Genomic DNA, 18,377 nt, shown 5'->3' on the forward strand with positions numbered 1-18,377 from the left:
AGTGGTGCACTAGAGAGGCCTTTGGTCTGATGCAGTGCACCATTTCTGCTGTTATCAAATTCTCTGAATTTTCAGGCTGAAGATGTAAATGTTGCAAGAAAACAATTGGGTTTTTCCTCATTAGCTGGCTGTAGCATAGTGCAGATATTTTTCATGTTGCAACATGGTTTTATTAAACCCTTTTATAAATCCACTATAATCACTGCGGTTTCAAAAGTACTACTAATTTCCTCACCCATCGTGGCAGGAAAACAAATTTGCCAGGAAGATTACAGCTGCTATCCTCAGTGAAAGCATTCTGCAGTGGCTGATAAAGGCTGGCTTTCCAACAAATATGTTGGTCTTCTAATGTCTATAATTAATCTTTAAATTTGTGGCCTGTTCAATCCTGAAGGCCCTGGGCAGGTTAACAGTACATTAAGGCATCCATCAACCAACCAATTTAAACTTACAAAGCAGAACAAAATGTTAAACTGCTGCCAGCAGCAGAAACAGCTCAGCAATCATTGCATGAATTCTGATTCTGGTAAAGATGAGCCACTTATTCATTACTCTCTCTACTACCGGTATTACCCCAGAATTCAGGGTCTCAGAGTTAAAATTGAATAGGAGATGCAGAATGTCATGTGGCTTCTTCAGAATTTAAGGTTATTCAGTTCATTGACTTTGAGGGCAGATGAGGTCAATTTAGGAAATGGAAGTCTGTCAGACCAACCCCTTTCCTGAAGAAATTATTCCCTCCAGAACATTTGTTGTCAAAAGTATATCTATCTTGCAAAGAGATTTCCTTTCCTAATTTGCTGGATCTCCAATTTGTCACCTTTCACACAAGAATAAAGACTCAAAAGATGTTGTTGTTAGCTGCGAAGTCGTGTCCGACCCATCGCGACCCTATGGACAATGTTCCTCCAGGCCTTCCTGTCTTCTACCATCTTCTGGAGTCCATTTAAGCTCACGCCTACTGCTTCAGTGACTCCATCCAGCCACCTCATTCTCTGTCGTCCCCTTCTTCTCTTGCCCTCAATCTTTCCCAGCATTAGGCTCTTCTCCAGTGAGTCCTTCCTTCTCATTAGGTGGCCAAAGTATTTGAGTTTTAGCTTCAGGATCTGGCCTTCTAAAGAGCAGTCAGGATTGATCTCCTCTAGGACTGACCGGTTTGATCGCCTTGCAGTCCAAGGGACTCGCAGGAGTCTTCTCCAGCACCATAGCTCAAAGGCCTCAATTCTTTGGCGCTCGGCCTTTCTTATGGTCCAACTTTCACTGCCATACATTGCAACTGGGAAGACCATAGCCTTGACTATACGCACTTTTGTTGACAGGGTGATGTCTCTGCTTTTTAGTGTGCTGTCTAGATTTGTCATGGCTTTCCTCCCGAGGAGCAAGCGTCTTTTAATTTCTTGGCTACAGTCTCCATCTGCAGTGATCTTGGAGCCCAGGAAAATAAAATCTGTCACTACCTCCATTTCTTCCCCATCTATTTGCCAGGAATTGAGAGGGCCGGATGCCATGATCTTCGTTTTGTTAATGTTTAGTTTCAACCCAACTTTTGCACTCTCCTTCTTCACCCGCAACAAGAGGCTCTTTAGTTCTTCTTCACTTTCTGCCATTAGATACTCAAAAGATACTCTTATATTATTTCTTGATTCAAGTGAAATTAATATTGTGATAAAAGGCACTAGTAACAACTGAGAAACTGTGAGTTTTACTCCTGCCTTAGATATGAAACCTTTGGCCAGTCATCCGGCCTTATTCCTAAGAAGGCAGTAATGGAAACCTCTTCTGAAATTATAGTCGCAAAAACTATGTGGGCCTGTCCAGATAGTTGCCAGAAGGTACACACCCAAAATGATTCAAGTTAAGGCTTAAATTCTCTACTATTACAAAGACATTTCTCTGCAGAAACAACGAAAGGCTTTGCAAAGGCTTATAATTGTTGTAAATAAGTTAAGGACATATTAAAAACACGAACTAATAATGGCAAAGGAGAACTAGATTTAAGGAAAACCTTTTCCCATACAGTTCATACCACTTATCCTGATTTCCAATGACTCTCCAAGGTTTTACCTAAGAAATGCCAGGGATTGAACCTGGATGTTTTCACATATAAACATGGTTCATTTATTTTGCCATTGCACTACTACACCTTTCTATCAATCCTGCAGCCTTCTTATCCATTTGTTATTTGTAAGATTTATTAGCTGTCCATCTTGCCACAGGGCAATTCTGGGTGACATAGAATATTAAAAGAGAAAACTATAATTTATAATATGTAAGTACAATACTATAAAATCAACCTAGCTGAAAAGATGAGGGGAGGGAATATGAAGAGAAGGGGGGGGATCTGTTGTTAATCTATCAGCAATGCCAATATAAAATCTCTCCGTTGGACCCAAAGGCAACTGGCAGAGGCAAGTCTTAAGTTCTTATGGAAGGTAAGAAGGGTGGCAGCCAACCTCAGTCTTGGGGGAAGAATGTCTCAAAGGGCAGGCACAATGGCAGGAAAAGCTCTTCTCCTGGTCACTGCCAGCCGGACTAACCTGGCTGGTGGGGCCTCTTTGAAGGCACAGATGGGGGGGGGGGCTCTATTCTTGCTTAAGAAAGGAAAATTCCAGACTGTGGGAGCAGCACTACCAATTCCCCAGAGGATGCCAGTTCTATTATTTTAATGGGTGTTTATATACCCCTACTATTAGCTGTTACTATTACATCAAGCAGAGCAAAAGAAGCTAATATCTGATCAGTTTTTTAGCAGTTGGATTTTAAAGAGGAATGGAATTGCAAACCTAACTTAGAAAGTTGCTGTTACACTTTTAATTTTATGGTGCAATGGTACAAGATGAGTGAAACTGTTGCATGCAGTTAATATTTTACTAGTAGCTTTTCCACATCTGGCTATTACCAAACTTCCTGCTGTGTTCCCTAAACTTTTCTTAGAAGGCCATATCCCACTTAATTCAGGGGCTCCTTTTCATCTCTGGGCAAATTTTAAGAGCCTTGGTGGAGCAGTGGGCTAATGCCTCCTTAAGTAACACCAGCTGCCTGCAATTAGTGCAGGTTCGAGTCCCACCGGGCTCAAGGTTGACTCAGCCTTCCATCCTTCCAAGGTAGGTAAAATGAGGACCCAGATTGTTGGGGGCAATTAAGCTGACTTTGCAATAATGCCGCTTGGGGTGTGTGTGAAAGCCCTAATAAGCAGGCATATACATAGAATGAAGGCTATTGCTAAGCACATTGATTTGTGCTTCTTAGATTGTAAGCCGCCCTGAGTCTTTGGAGAAGGGCGGGATATAAATGGGATTTTTAAAAAAAATTCAGAGAGGTTACAGCCTGTTGAATCAGCAAGCTTTTTCATCTGCCCCACCCACGTGCCCTTGTTTGTCTTTATCAATACTCAGGCGACCTAACGCAGCCGTCTTTGACAGGGAACTGAAACAATATTGCATTGACAGCAAATTCCGGCTCAGACAGAATAGAATACTGTACCATTAAAAAAGGCAACAAAATGCAAATGCCATAGTAAAAGAGCACGGGACTCAGCCTTGGCAGGTCCAGGCCAACGATCCAGCTATCTCAGCATCCTGTCAGCCAGACGCCAGCCAGATGCCTCAGACAGGGAATACCTGCTGTTGGTAGTATTACCATCACGGATAGCTCATACTGAAAAAGAAAGCTGCATTTGGGAGAATGTAGACTATAACAATCAAGAGTCGTCTGGTCCCAATTCTAACCCACTTCTCCTCCTCCTCTTCCTCCCCTCCCTATCCTTCTGTTCAATAAAGTACACATGCTTTGGCCAAGATATTGTGTTAGCAGTTTCATAGCCAGTTAGATTGTGCATGATCCCTCCAATGTAAGTGGTAGAGTATTTAGTTGACCCTTGCTAATTATCCCTGGGTAAAATTTGGAGAAAGATCACTTGAGAATTGTTGACTAGATTGGACAAAACATCCAAGATGAAGTTAATAATAAGCCTCTTCAATAACATGCCAGGAAACTGTATACAAGGTGGATGTATAGTTTGTCAATACTACTTGTCTAGTGAATTTATGGGATTTTCAGAAGTCCTTCCACATCAAGCTCATGGTGACAGGTGCAGAGGTCATACACAGTTAACAAGCAGGCCTGATTTTCCAGGTCACCTTTAATGCCAAAATATAGGGGCACAGAGGGTGGAGATCCTTGTTTGAAATAGCGTTTTTGGTAGAATTCCACTTATTTAACCTTAGGAAGTTCAGTTGTGTGAAAAGATAAATGGAAATATTCAAATCTTTGGGTTACAAATTTGCCTTGTAATGAACTTCACAGCTGTACAGTCCTGAATTCACACTAGATGTATCCCAGCATTAGCATTCTACCACAATAATGTTCATGTCCATAGGAATGTTGTCTCTTGGGCTGTTTTGCTAATCTAACTAGATAAACGTGGGTAGAAGCTCTTTCTCATTTGCATCTTCACTGCAGCACAAATCTGCCCAAATTTCTACCTTGTCATATTGTTCCCTTCATCTAATCCCATCCTAGGTGGTCCTTAGATGTACCAATACTGAAGGAATTATCATCGTTGCTAGCCATTCAGTCGTGTCTGTCCCTCAGCCACTCTATGGACCAGCACTCTCCATGCCCGTCTCACATCGCCTCCTTCAGATCTGCCATGGTCATCCTAGTGTCATCCTTTATAGTGTTCAGTCAACGGGTACTAGGGTGATCCCTCCTTTTTCTGTTGATCACTCCGAGCATGATTGACTTTTTGAGTGAGTCTGAAGGAATGTTTTTCCTCCTTATTCCAATCATGGTCATGCAAAGGACTGGGGCAAGAGGAACAAATGTTGAAAATTATGTTAAGATGTATGTATATTTGTGTGATGTCACTGTGCATACATCATTTTGGTATTACTGAAGTTAGCTCTAGATGCTGCTGATTCCAACACAGGTTTTAGTGTGGATACAGTGTGACATGCTTCACGAACTTTCTGTTGATGCCACAGTCAGGAGACTTTCATGAGTGAGATTAGTCTATTACCTGAACCCATTTTAGGCTGGTACAGGTCATCTTTCTGCTCCAAGCCTTCCAGAGCTGTTCTGTTCTGAGTAGCAAGAACAGAATAGGATAGGATAGGATAGCTTTCTTTGGCCAAGTGAATTTGTCTCTGGTGCAGAAATTCTCAGTGTACATGCAAACAACAGAGTAGAATAAGCTTGTAAGCCGCCCTGAGTCTTCGGAGAAGGGCGGGATATAAATGGAATTAAAATAAAATAAAAATAAATAAATGATAATAATAATATCAGTAAGAGGGGGTAATAAAGAAGGTAAAAAAGGATAATAATACAGCCAAACAATATGGGTAAATGTACTTAGTTGTAAGACTATATTGCAAGAATTAAGTTTTCAGCAGAGTGATGGCTGAATATACAGGTCTTCTATGGAAGGCAGGCTGGTTGAAATTGGTTCTGCAGTTTTAACTATCCATTGGAGTCTGTACCTTTGCTGTTTGGTTGTTGTACCAAACCAGACAGTCCATTTCTTTCAAGTCAGGCTGCCTCTTTATACCTGCCAGATCCTTATGCCAATTTCTCACTTGGATATCAGGCTCAGCCTGAGAACTGCAGCTGGCCAGCTGTGATGATAGCTAGCTACCAAGTAACATATAGAAGACAGTTTTATGCTGCTTTGTGTTGCAGCTCTCCTTGCCCCTGCCAACAGTTTTGAAGATTTTAGCCTTGTTTTGGAATAATACTAAACCCGTCAGCTGATACCGTGTAATAATTGATAAATAATTCAACTGTATCCATGCAAAATCTTTGCAAAAAATCTGTGTGAATTTTAACATTGATCTAATGATCTGTCAAAACGTATCTCCTCTCACTTTACTGTGATTAGACCTTGCCATTACTCCATCTTGTATATGCCTTGTTAACAAACCTAGAACAATGGAAAGGATGGTTACACCATTCTCTTAGCATACAAATTCAGACAGACATTACTATCTCATGGGATCAGGAAGGAAATTGAGGGTGGGTTGGAGAAAAGGAAGCTTCTTTCATTCAAGGTGTACCTTAGAATCACTTTTAATAGCAAAGTTGCCTTCCTTTTTTTTAACCACTGAATCTAAATGACTTTGTTGTTGCAAAGCATTTCAAGTTGCCAAAAAGAGCTTGTGTACAAATAATGGAAGAAGTTCAGCCATTTACTGTTTCGTTATCCAGATGTGGCTAGTGTTACTATTATTAACCTGGCTTTCTTCCAGGAACTTAGTGGCATATCTGAGAGTCTCTCATTTTATCCCCAAAATTATCCTTTGAGGCAGATTGGGACTGAAAATAGCAATATATCCAAAGTTATGCTCCCTGATTAAGGGAGGATTCAAATCTTAGTTTCCCTGATCTCACTCTAGCACAAGTGTTTCTCATCCTTGGCAACTTTAAGGTCTCTGGACCAACTCTCAAAATTCCTCAGCCGCTATGCTGAGGATTCTAGAAGTTGAAATGAAGTCATCTGAAGGTTACCAAGTTTGAAAAACACCGGTCTAGCACCTTAATCACTATGTCACACTGACCCTACCTAATTAAAAGAATTCCAGTCTTCCTCTCTAAGAGAGCCGGCTGGTGAGCAAATTTGATTAGTCTTTCTTTTTGAACCACAACATGTAACTTTGCCTGGGGTAGCATGATCCAAGGAGCAAGGGAAAGGAAAAGGGGTTTAAGAGGCAAGCACTTGTAAGGAAAAATAAGAGGCTTGAAAATGTGGCAAATGGACTATTTCTTGCCACCACATGCTTCTTTTACTTTACAACACCAACATACCCAAAGGTTGCATTATAAAACTGGGTTTCATAATGGCTTGGAAAATAAGCTTGGTAGTTTGTTCACAGAAAACACTTAAGTCATACACCATGGTTTAGAAACCAGAATAACTGCTTACATATATCCTGTTGAGCCAAAATCCAGCATTTCATATTACGGCTTAGCATGACGCATGTTTCCATCACTGGAATCTATGTTGAGAACAAAGCTGGAGTAAACAAAGAGCTCATGCATAATTTCAGAGGTGGACTTAACTGGTAGCACTTAATGTAACATGTTGCTCAGTTTTCCCGATTAAATAGAGACCAGCAAGTTTGGGAGGACACAGCATGGAAAGACTGATGTGCCATTTCTGTGTATCCAGATCTGTAGTGTCCAACATTTTCCATTCAGTAAACCCTTGATGTTTTCTTTGCTACCAACCGTTGATGGCCAAAAGCTAGTAAAGAGCCCTTCCAGTATTCATCTATGGCAGCAGATTGCAAACCTTTTGCCAGTTTGGCAGGCTCTTGCCCAGCAAACAGCCTGCTGAAAATTGCACCCTGCCGGAGCCTTATTGTGTTCCAGAGCTTGACCAGCCTGCTTTGCTCCCAAAGAGATGGCTTCTGTTGCTACATGCTACAAGGAGAAGGATCAGGATTTGGAGAGTAAGGAGAAGCCATTCTACCTCTGAAGAGATTATTGTAATTTGCTGCTGCGGGACACAGAATCTGATAAATTTCCCGAATAACTTCAGAAATCCTGCATGCATTACTTGAAAACCACTGAACTACAAGTAGTCCTCGACTTACGACCATTTGTTAGTGAGCATTCAAAGTTACAACAGCACTGAAGTGACTTATCTCTGTTTTTCACACGATCATTGCAGATCACGTGACCGTAACATGTGATCAAAATTCGGGCGCTTGGCAAATGGTATGTGTTCTGAATCATGGGGAAATCATTTGTAACCTTCTCAGCTGACCTATGAGAAGCAAGGTCAATGGGGGAAGCCAGATTTGCTTAATAACCCACATGATTCACATAACAACTGTTAGAAAAGAGCATAAAATGGGCCAAGACTCACTTAACAACTGCCTCGCATAGCCATGGAAATTTTGGGGTCAGTTGTGATTATAAGTCAAGGACTACTTGTATGATTTACTCACAGTATGGGAAAATTGCCTTCTGTTAAGATTATTGAACCAAATTTCTCTTGTGCTTCACCAAGAATATAAGAATGGAAGAAGTTTTTGGCACCCAAGTGTGGCAGACATTTGAAAAGTCACATCCTTAACCCAGCAAGCTTAACTTATTTCCAGATGGTTAATTCTGTGCAAGAAAAACAATAATAATTCTTGTAGCTCCTTGAAACTTAAAACATTTTATAGTAAAAGGTCACATAGACTGTCCAGTTCACAAGATAGTAATTATTTAAGGTGCTACAATAATCTAATTATGGATAGCACAAGAAGCGGTGATGGGAGCTATAAATCTACCAACAGGATTGTCAACCTATCACATATGTCCTTTGATTTTTCAAGGCACATAGAGCTGCCAGAATATACTCGAACTGGTTTAAAATCCTTGTGTCCAACAGGACAGCAGTCAAGCTTGGAAAAGCTCTCTTGTCTGTTATGGCCTCAGTCCTGAATTCCTGGGAACAGGTTTCTCTGGATCAGCTCCCTAACAGTGGAAGGTCACCAGGTGAGAGTCAATGCATTTTAGATCAGAGTTCCCCAAAATGGCATCCTTCGGATTAATTACTCGAGAAAAAGTTGAAAAAGACATAGTGCTAAGTGGAAATATTACGAGTCCTTCTGGCAAGGCTTTGATTTCTTTGACCTGGGTAGTCCTTTGCAAATCTTTCAATTCTGCTTCTGTAAATACTGTGAATTTATTTCGTATTATAAATCTAGGTTGATCTGCTAGACTTTTTCTGTTCTTTCTGATTATGGACATTGCTCTTTCCAGACCTGGTGTATTCTTTGCAGGTATCCTCTTCTCACTTGGACTTGATTTGGAATATCAAATGATTATTTCTTTCTTTTCAGTCTTTGTATACTTGGGATAGGTAGATCTTCCAGTAGATCTGCAGCTGCTGGCTCTGGTTACTCAGCCAATGGGCCTGTGCCTTGTCAGCAATTTCCAGGCATTCCAGCTCTTAGTACAGTCCTTGTTGACAGGGTGATGACTGATCCAGTATAGATTTTTGTAAGTTGTGTCTCTCCATATTATTTAAGGGGAGAGACACTCCTCATCTGACGTCTCTGATGAGACCTGTCCAGTATGATTGAGCCTCTGGTGTGTATTTCTCAGCTTCCTTGGAGCACACAAGCCCCACAGCCACATCATGGTAGTGCCTCGCTAGGGGATTATCATTTTGGGGGATTATCATTTGATTGGCTGTGAGACAACATCAAAATGCAAAATAGAAAGCAATAGTAAGATGACACATAATAAAATGGTGAGAAAGGCAAAAACTAAATGAAATGTAATTCATGTTTCACTCCTTTATCTGATCAGATCTATATCTAATCTACATTATAGTTTAGTTTGATTCTAGTCATATTATTTTATGCATTTTAATAGCTGTCTTCACCAGTCCGTCCCATGCTGTCATAATCACTTCTGCAGAACTGTAACAAGTTTGCGCAATGTTTTTTTTCATTTTGTGGCTGTCTTGAACTTGACAACTAACATGTTTCATAAACTATGATTCATGGTTTTTTTCCCCTCAAGTGTTGACTCCAGATGACTGCCTAGGCTAGTCTATGCAGTTTTCTTGATAAGACTAGCAGTTTGTTCTTGCCTTCTCCTTCCTAGGGCTGAGAGAGAGCGATGGTCCAAGATCATCCAGCTGGCTTTGGACCTAAAGCAGGATTAGAATCCGTCTCCCAGTTTCTAGACTGGTGCCAGAACCACTCAACCAAACTGCATTTTTTGAACATGACAACTATTGTCTTTTCTGAAGTTTCATGTGCCAACTAGGACACTCTAGTTTAACAAACCATAGCTTGATGCAATATGTGGATTCAGGTTTTATGTACAGAACACTATCTAAAAAAAATCTAAAACACAGAAACAGCTCCAACAATGGCTCTGAAAAAGATGCTTACACCACAAGCTTAGTTTGAATACTTATTCCTTCTTTGCCCACCGCCTTGTGACTGTGAACATCGTCAGCAACTATATCAAACACAATTGCTAGAATGCTATTGAAGATATAATCCATTGTGGTAGATGTGATGTGAACTGTAAATGTTTGTAAAGCACTGGATATACACATTTCTCTGGAAAATGTATGTGCTAGTCTGAGAGAAGGGTGCAATAAGTCTTCTGTCTTATACTGCCCCCTCCTGGCATTGGAGAAGTTTGCTATCCAACAAATAATTTTCACGCCCTGCGTTGCAGGTTCTCAGCAGTGGCAGGCAGTACCTGGCTGACCTTGGCTTTGGAGCGGAAAAGTCAGGTTATTTTTACTTGTATTATTATCCAATAATTCTTGCATGAAGACCTTCAGGGAATACCTGTGCCATAGGACTGGTTAAGAAATTGAAGAACTCTGTGTGGCAAACCATTTCCATATTGTTGCCAAGAACGCTACATTAATGCATTCTGGAGCTGAGCTTGACTTTATGCTTTATCTTTTTCTTCTTCTGGTCTCAGTGTGAACTGAGACTGGAGTTAAATCCAACAGGATTAAATCTCATTCCAGTAGGGGGAAAATCAATTATGACTTCCTAATCTTAGGTGAAACAGGTAGGTTGACTGGTTCACGAGGAAAATATCATCAGCTTTTTTGCAGGTAGATTTGCTGACTATGAGCAAGTTATATTCTGGTACAAAGCCAGTGTTTGCACAACATGGTGAAACATATAAACCACCTTTACAAACTACAGTGATTAAGCCAAAGCCAAAACATTCACAGTATGGATGCATAATTCATATTATGTACACATCCCACAGTATTGCAATAAGCAAGAAGTTTCTTTTGGTGTATGTTACACAACTACCACCTTTTTGGCTTGTTTCTCATGGATTAGTAGTGTGGTGTGCAGACAATCCTTGGGTGGCAATTCAAACACTGTTATCAGTTTAACCTTTTCTCTACAAGTCTTCTGAAATGCTCTGTTTGCTGGCTGTGGACTTGCCCAAAGCAACAGATGTTGCACATCTGTGTTTTGTAAGAACTCATTAGCTAGCTCTCTTCAGGCATTATTATGGGAGCTCAGCATGTAAGCCAGCTAAATCTCACCACTCTACAGCCACTGACTTCACTCACGAGGACATTGATTCCCCACTGACACTGCACATTGAGTGTGACTGCTTGCAGGATAAAAGTCTCTATGGCTTCTTGGGATCCTGGTTTCTTGGAGAGGCCTACCTGGGCATGTCTAGCTCTTCCAGCAGGTCATTATGCTGAATTTGTGATGTCTTCAAAGAGCCATATTCAAGAAACAGCAAGAGGTGTTGAAGCTGTGGGGAGACCTAAGTGCTATTCAATCATAATCTAAAAACAAGCTTTCTGGATAACTTAGAGCTAGTTACTCTCTCAGCCCTACCTACCTCACAGATTGTTTGTACATCGCTGCCTTGAGTTCCAGAATAAAACATGTTGCTAGTATATAGTGTTATTGTGATTGGCCACACCAGCACCGCAAGGTGAGCACATATAAATTTGATAAACACATAAATAAATCATCATGTGGGATTGCACTAGCAGCCTTAGTATTACTACATACACCTTTGTACAAAAACAGCAACTCTCTGTTACCCAATGATGCTGCAGACTTTGCCTTTTAACTTTTGTCTTTCTGTGTGACTATATTTTCAATATATTCTTTTGAATATATTACAAAAGAAATAAAAGCAGAAGTCTGAAATTATGCAGTTAAGTTCAGTGAATATGCAAAGATGTATTAAGATAGGAATGACAGTTTAATAAATAATGACATCCTTATAAAAACTAGACAACCTGTAACCTGCTGGATCATTCTTTCAGAGATATTTCTTTACTAAACAGAGAAACAGAATGACCACAGGTGGGCAAAAGCACAGTGGGAGCTGGAGCAACTTCCAACTTCCTACCGGCTTCCCCATTGAGTTTACATATGAGGAAACTGGTAAGGAGCATCAGAAATGCTCCCTACTCCTTCCATGTGACTCTATAATTTCCTTCCTTGCTTCCCTCCTCCCTAGAATTTCTGCCAGCTTCCCCATTTACTTTACTTGTGGGAAGCTTGCAAACAGAAAGTCAATGGGGAAGCCAGCAGGAAGTTACAAGTCCAAGTCTAGTAAGCAGGTAAGTGGGGAATGCATGAGAGGTGCTATGGAAAGGAGAGGAAAGCCTCTCGGGATGGGTACAAGAAATGCCATGCAGGTTGAGGAGGGGACACAGGGAGGTGGTATGGGTCAAGAAGAATGCGTGTGTGGGGGGGTGTCGCTGATCAGGAATGGGCATTAGAAATGCCATGCGGGTCAGGAGTGGTGCAGGGAGGTAGCGTGGGTCAGGAAGGGTGTGGGGGGATGCCCAAGAGATGCTGCATGGGTCAGAGAAGGCACACCAGGGGGACACAGGTCAGGAAGAGTGAATGGAGATGTGCAAAAGTGCTGTGTGGGTCAGGAAAGGCATACAGATAGGGTAGCACAGGCCAGGTAACATGTGTCGGGGTCAAGAGGTGCTACATGGGCTAGGGAAAGTGCAGGGGGCTGCATGGGCCAGGAAAGGTGTGTGAGAGTTTCTTCTCTTCTTATTCCTAATTTCCTCCCTTTCTTCTCCTTTCCCTGCCCCTCCTTTCCCAGCAGGATGGTAAGCCCATTTGTGATACCTTGGTTCAAAAATTATTGTCCTATGATGCACCATTTTTCCCAGTTAAATGTTATAGAAGCAAGAGTTTTAATATATAAATTTTCTAATAAAATATTAATATTAAAACAGGGATTGCATATTATGCATAATCATACAAAACCATTCATCTGACATTCTGAGCTTTTTCTTTTCTTTCTTTTCTTTCTTTCTTTCTTTTCTTTCTTTCTCTTTCTTTCTTTCTTTCTTTTTCCTTTTTCTTCTCTTTCTTGTTCAGCTTGTAGCTCTTTTTCAAGAGGATTAATTTTTTCCTGAAATCACTTTAGTATAAAACAATATGTTGATATCCGTCTGGCTGCAGAGATGTTCTGCAGAAAATATATTAAAAATTCTTTAATTTCCAATTTTCTTCAGAGTTCTTCTGTAAATTAGAGGTCAGAGAACAGCATCACGGCTTTCATGATGAAATATTCTGAAAAATGTAGTACACCATTTGGCTGAATCTAACAACCAAAAACAATTTCTTTCCATAATTAAAAGCTACACAATTTCTTCCCTCAGCCATGTGTTAATCTGCATTGATGCTAATTACAATTAGCAAGCATTGTATCTGCACTGGGACAACATTTTATTCATAGTGTTCCTTCTATGAGACAATGCCTGCCCTCTGGAATAAGGTTTCCCCCACAGATTCAAATGGCTTTCTTCTCTACTTGTGTTTCGAAGAACCCTAAAAACTCAGCTTTTCACCTTGGCCTTTGACGAGCATGTTTGAAGCCCCCTTTTTTCTTTTTCTTCCTTTTTTGTTTCCCTTTCGATTTTATCTTATCGGTGCATCTTTATTCTTTTTTGTTTTGTGGTGTTTTCTTCTTTATAACAATTTTCTAAACCACTCAAGAGTCAGGTTTAAAAAAAAAGAGATAGAGATTTCAAATTTATGCTATCTATAACTAGAATAAAGATGGATCTGATTTGAAGTAGACAACTCTGAAACTAAGACAGAGTCTCAAATCATTTTTATTCAATCAGTTTGCAAGGAAAGAAAATGGGTTGGTTATCTAGAATACATGTTTAACTCATTTCCAGAACCAGTAAGCCTAACACTCACCATTTTTTTCTTTTGCATGATAAAGATATGAATGTCTTCACTCCGATATTCTTCATCATGTTCATCCAAGGGAACCTTTTGCAACTCAAAGTCCCTCTGAAGAAGCTGTGATTTCAAATTATACCAGAATAAGTTCTTAAATACCACAATATTCTCAATATGCTATTTGTGCTACTTATGACTGTTTTAGGAAATAATAGAAAGCATGAAATCATTACTCAGTATTTTAGAATCCTGGTTTTGAAAATCTGTCTTTCTACTCTTGAAACCCCCAAGACAAATTTTATTCCTCCAAAGCAAGAAAAGCTCTAATATGACCTACCTCAAAGTACCTTTTCTCTACTTCTGGGTTTTGTCCCACAGTCCTTTCTTCATAACAGCAAAGGATGAAAGTATCCAAGCCAGCCAAGTCCCTCAGAGTTTTAACCAATGGTTCCAGTGACTATCCATAAAAGTTAAATATTTGACATTTAGTCTCCACCCACTCTTTATATATGGCTCAGTCTAATTTGTACTTCAAAAGACTGAATACAAGCAACTGGATCGCTGTATTAGCAAATACCATGGTGTCCTTTTGATGGCCTCTCAAACTTTCAGTTATTTGGGATAATTACCAGGCAGATAGTAGTAGTAAGTGCAAGTAGAAGCAGTTCAGAGAAAAGATCAGAATGTAGACCTAGGATAGTCATGAGGTACTGAAAGGCTACAATTTTATAGCTATTTGGAAATAGCTCCTAAAAATTCTAAGAAACCTCAGCTCAGTTAATACAAAATGAAACTGTATTGTTATTTTATACTAATGGCTAAAAGAAGTAATGAAGGAATTTAGGAAACAGGACACAACCACCATTTTTCTACTATTAGGGGCTGGTTGCACAGTCATCACTCCATCTTATTCGCAGAATGAAATAGGTGATGAATATTTCTGAAGAGTTTGAAGAATCCTGAGAAGGAAACTTACCCAAGGATTTCCCAGGACAAAATATTTTCTAATAATGCAAGCTGCCCCAAATGGACACAGTTGGCTGAACACAAGTTGCTTTATCACCAGTAAGGTTAAAAAAAAGAATAACGATCCAAAATATTTGAACGGCATTCTGTGAAAAAACTCCCAATTGCCTGTGTCCCAACTTTCAAAATCATCAATAATTTGTCAAGCTGAGTGAGGTTTGTGGGAGTTGTAGTCCTAAATGTATAGCATCTGATCAGAACTGGAGGATCTGAATTCAAAATCTTAGTTATGAAGCTCATTGGGCTAGTCACTGTCATTTTGCCTACATATACCTCACAGAAATTACAAAGAAGCATGAAGAACCTTAGTTCTTTGAAGGAAGGGTAGTGTTATTTTTAGAAACATAATAAATACAATTTTAAAGAATTTGGGCAAAGTGGGTTCCTCAAAATCATTCAGAAATCTTATAGCAAAACTTAAGACTCAAGTGTTCAGTTCGCTGGTCAAAATCTCTAAGGGATTCATGAGGTCATCCTACTGTACAAAGAAAAAATAGCCTGATTATCATTTTACTATGGAATATCTACCCTGATCTTGCAGCATCAAAATCAGTTCAAAGGATGTCACAAGTTTAATCCCAATTACAAGACTAGAGATTCTTTGCCTGCCTTCATTTCTATTCTTAGCCCACTGATATTAATGGAATGCAGTTTACCTCTTCATAATAGATGCAGTCTGCCATCAATATAAAATCAGGTGCAGGAAGAAAGTCTGTTACATCCTCCCCCCTAAATATGTGAATACAAGGAGTAAAGACTTATGGATTACTTCTTTAAGTGGTTTATATGGCTGTCTATCTCACATGCATGTCTCTGGGGGTTAACAGTTAGTAAAAATAACCACAATTACAAACAATATAAAAAAGATAGCAGCAGAGAACACTTATAACATCCTATATTTAAGAGAACTATCACCCAGAAACAAGCTTACCCACACTATTGTGACCCCAGGCCTGAGGGCAAAACCAAGTTTGTAATGTCTTGCAAAAGACCAGCACGTTCAGGGCATCATTACTCTGAAGGGATGATGTTGCAGAGGGCTGGATGCCATGTCTGAAAAGGCTCTTTTCTTGGGTCTTGCTGGATGGCATCTCTTACAGGTGGCACCTGAAATAGGCTTTTCCTACCAAATCTAACAGGACACCACTGGGGAAATACAATAAGTAACCCAGCCTAAAACCATGAAGACAGATTAACGTAATGAACAATATTGATCATTTTTTTGTTTTCCGATGTGTACTATAGTATTTAGTTATTCTATTAATATTGTTCTTGTTATTATTAATAATTTAAACTTATTGGCCACCCAACTCTAGTGTTTGTATTGTATTAGTCTCCCAGAGTTGCTTTATATGAGATGGATGGCCATATGAATCTAATCAATCTAATAAAAAATATGGAAATAACATTTGATTCATTACGTAGATCCTGAATTTTAGCCATGATGTATCCATTTACATATATATATATATATATATATATATATATATATATATATATATATATATATATATATATATATATATATATATATATATATATATATATATAAATTCACTCCAATAATTTATCAAGATCCTTTTATTATAGACTGAGGTAGGCTAAAAATATTTCATCTTTCTTGTTAATCTTGTCATCTTCCCTCTGTGAGGGAAATGGATGGTTTAAAAATATGATTAAATAAATAAAATAAAACTAGACTCTATTAAGGCTGATGTCATAACTGTCTGATTAACCAAAATTGATTCTCAATTTCTTAAAGTAAATAAAATAAAAAAATAATACAAACCATTTCAGTACCTTGGCTTGAATGGAACCTGATACCAGATGTTGATTATTCTCAATGTTCACTTTTAATAAATCCTGAACTTCTTCCAAATCAGTAACAGTAACATTTGCTCTACAAAAAAGGTGGAAGGAAAACATGTTAGTATTCCTGGTCCCCAATGTTATTCAAGCAATACAAGACAGAACACAGCGTGAAAGCATAAAACCCATCACTCAAGTTCTTTGAAGGATGGTAGCACCTTTTATCTGATTAAACAGATTTGATTGAAAGGCATAAAATTTGTGAGCTAAAGCCCACTTCATCTGATGCACAAAGTGGCTGGATCAGGGTTTCTCAAATTGTCTATGCTTACTGGGGAATTCTGGGAACTGAACTCCACACATCTTCAAGCTGTCAAGGTTAAGAAACGCTGGCCTACACCAATATGAGATTTAGATTTGTGTGTATCTGATAAAATGATTTGCCTCTTAATGTGTTAGTAGGAAAAGGTGCTATCAGAATCCCTTCTGATGGTTTGCCACAGTAGACAAACATGGCTCCCTTCCACAATGTCAATTTTTAAGAAGTTTGAACTGTCAAAGCAAATCATGTACAGCAAATTCCTGTCAAATAATGTATTAAGGCAACGCAGAGCCAGTTCTCCTGGCAATTGTACTAGATAGTTAAGCTGGAAAATATTAGAAGTGAAATACAGCCTAATTTACTTTCAAATAACTGCAATAACTTCTTTATTACAGTCCTAGAAGGAAAATAATCTTTTTTTCTCTCTCTCATCTTCCAATGGCAAACATACAGAGGGAATTTCGCATCATCAGTGTTGTGTGTGCGATTAACTGTTCACTTGACGTGCTAAAGCATATTGTGGCTTGCTTGTTGCTTAACTTTCCGAATACAACCATTACAAATTGTAAGCAGTTATTTATGGCTTAATGTGAGCCTATGCAAGTTGAATTTATTCAATAGCCACGGTGAAAAAAGGTCTTTTTTTTACATTGTGAAAGTAGTCCCTTACTTGTGTAGAGTCCCTCTCTGAGGTAGATGGGAGGTTCAGAAATGTGAACAATCCATCCATCCATTCCCAAAGGGTTAAACCAAAACTTTCTTGGTAATAATCACTGACAAGGAAGGCTTTTAGATGGTAGCAGCGCCTGCAGGGCTCTTGAGGCAGGCATCATGCCCTTTCTGCTTCCATCAGAAGAAGCCCGGGGTGGCTGGAAGAGCTGCTTGCCGCACAAAAGCCCCACAGATAAAAAAATTTGCGCCCCGTTGGTGTTGCCCTTTTTCCCGCCAGGGCACAACAGAACATCCAGCGCAGGGCAGAAGGCCAAACGCGGCGCAGCGACGCCCAGGGAAGGCCGGCAGCCTAGGATCACCCCCCCCACTCCCACCCGCCTGCCCTCGCTCCCGTACCCGAGGCCGGCGGCCACGAGGCCCACGAGGCCGGTGCCGGCGCCCAATTCGAGCACGGCCTTGTGGCGGAGAAGAGCCCCCGGGCTCCAGCCGCGCCGCTCTGAGCCTTGCCCTGTTTGCGCCGCGCTCTTCTCCAGGAAGCGGGCCAGCACCAGCGCGGCGTCCCACACCACCGAGCCCGTCCCGCCGGCCGAACGCTGCGTCAGCCGGAGGATCCCGGAGCCGTCCCGCCGGGGCAGCTCCCGCTCGAAGAAGACCGCCGGTTGCGGCGGCGACGACATGAAGGAAGAGCGGGCAAGGCCGGCCAGGCCTTTTTTTCCGGCGGCGCCCTCTAACTGGGAGGGAGGAAGGGGAACCCAGCGGCGGCTCTTTTCTGCCCGCAACTGTCCCGCAGCACTTCGAGGGATCAGCGCGGAGACTGCTAAGTTTCCTTACTCCGTGAATTCATACGCGAAAGGCGTGTCTCGGAA

The 18,377-nt window shown here is 40.4% G+C and overlaps 2 protein-coding genes across 5 annotated transcripts in view; both read right to left on the minus strand.

Moving 5' to 3' along the window:
• The window catches only part of VCPKMT (valosin containing protein lysine methyltransferase), a 43,483-nt gene extending 25,170 nt beyond the window's left edge, over positions 1 to 18,313 (minus strand). Inside the window, exons 1-6 of one of the 4 annotated variants that reach the window (XM_081336092.1) lie at positions 17,908 to 18,313; positions 16,498 to 16,608; positions 15,365 to 15,437; positions 14,020 to 14,139; positions 13,698 to 13,802; positions 8,085 to 9,186 (exon numbers count right to left, since the gene is read on the minus strand). In XM_081336092.1, the coding sequence (XP_081192218.1) occupies positions 9,175 to 9,186; positions 13,698 to 13,802; positions 14,020 to 14,139; positions 15,365 to 15,437; positions 16,498 to 16,608; positions 17,908 to 18,188 (702 nt within the window). In that variant the 5' untranslated portion in view covers positions 18,189 to 18,313 and the 3' untranslated portion in view covers positions 8,085 to 9,174. Of the gene's footprint in view, positions 1 to 8,084; positions 9,187 to 11,151; positions 13,062 to 13,697; positions 13,803 to 14,019; positions 14,140 to 15,364; positions 15,438 to 16,497; positions 16,609 to 17,907 lie in introns of those variants that run through there. The other 3 variants (XM_081336089.1, XM_081336091.1, XM_081336090.1) reach the window with 3 other exon arrangements.
• The window catches only part of SOS2 (SOS Ras/Rho guanine nucleotide exchange factor 2), a 44,244-nt gene continuing 42,396 nt past the window's right edge, over positions 16,530 to 18,377 (minus strand). The window contains exon 24 of the mRNA XM_081336075.1: positions 16,530 to 16,608. The gene's annotated coding sequence lies outside the window, so the exon portion shown is untranslated. The remainder of the gene's footprint in view (positions 16,609 to 18,377) is intronic.

This window comes from Vipera berus (assembly GCF_964194415.1).
Source record: "Vipera berus genome assembly, chromosome: 1".
NCBI lineage: Eukaryota > Metazoa > Chordata > Lepidosauria > Squamata > Viperidae > Vipera > Vipera berus.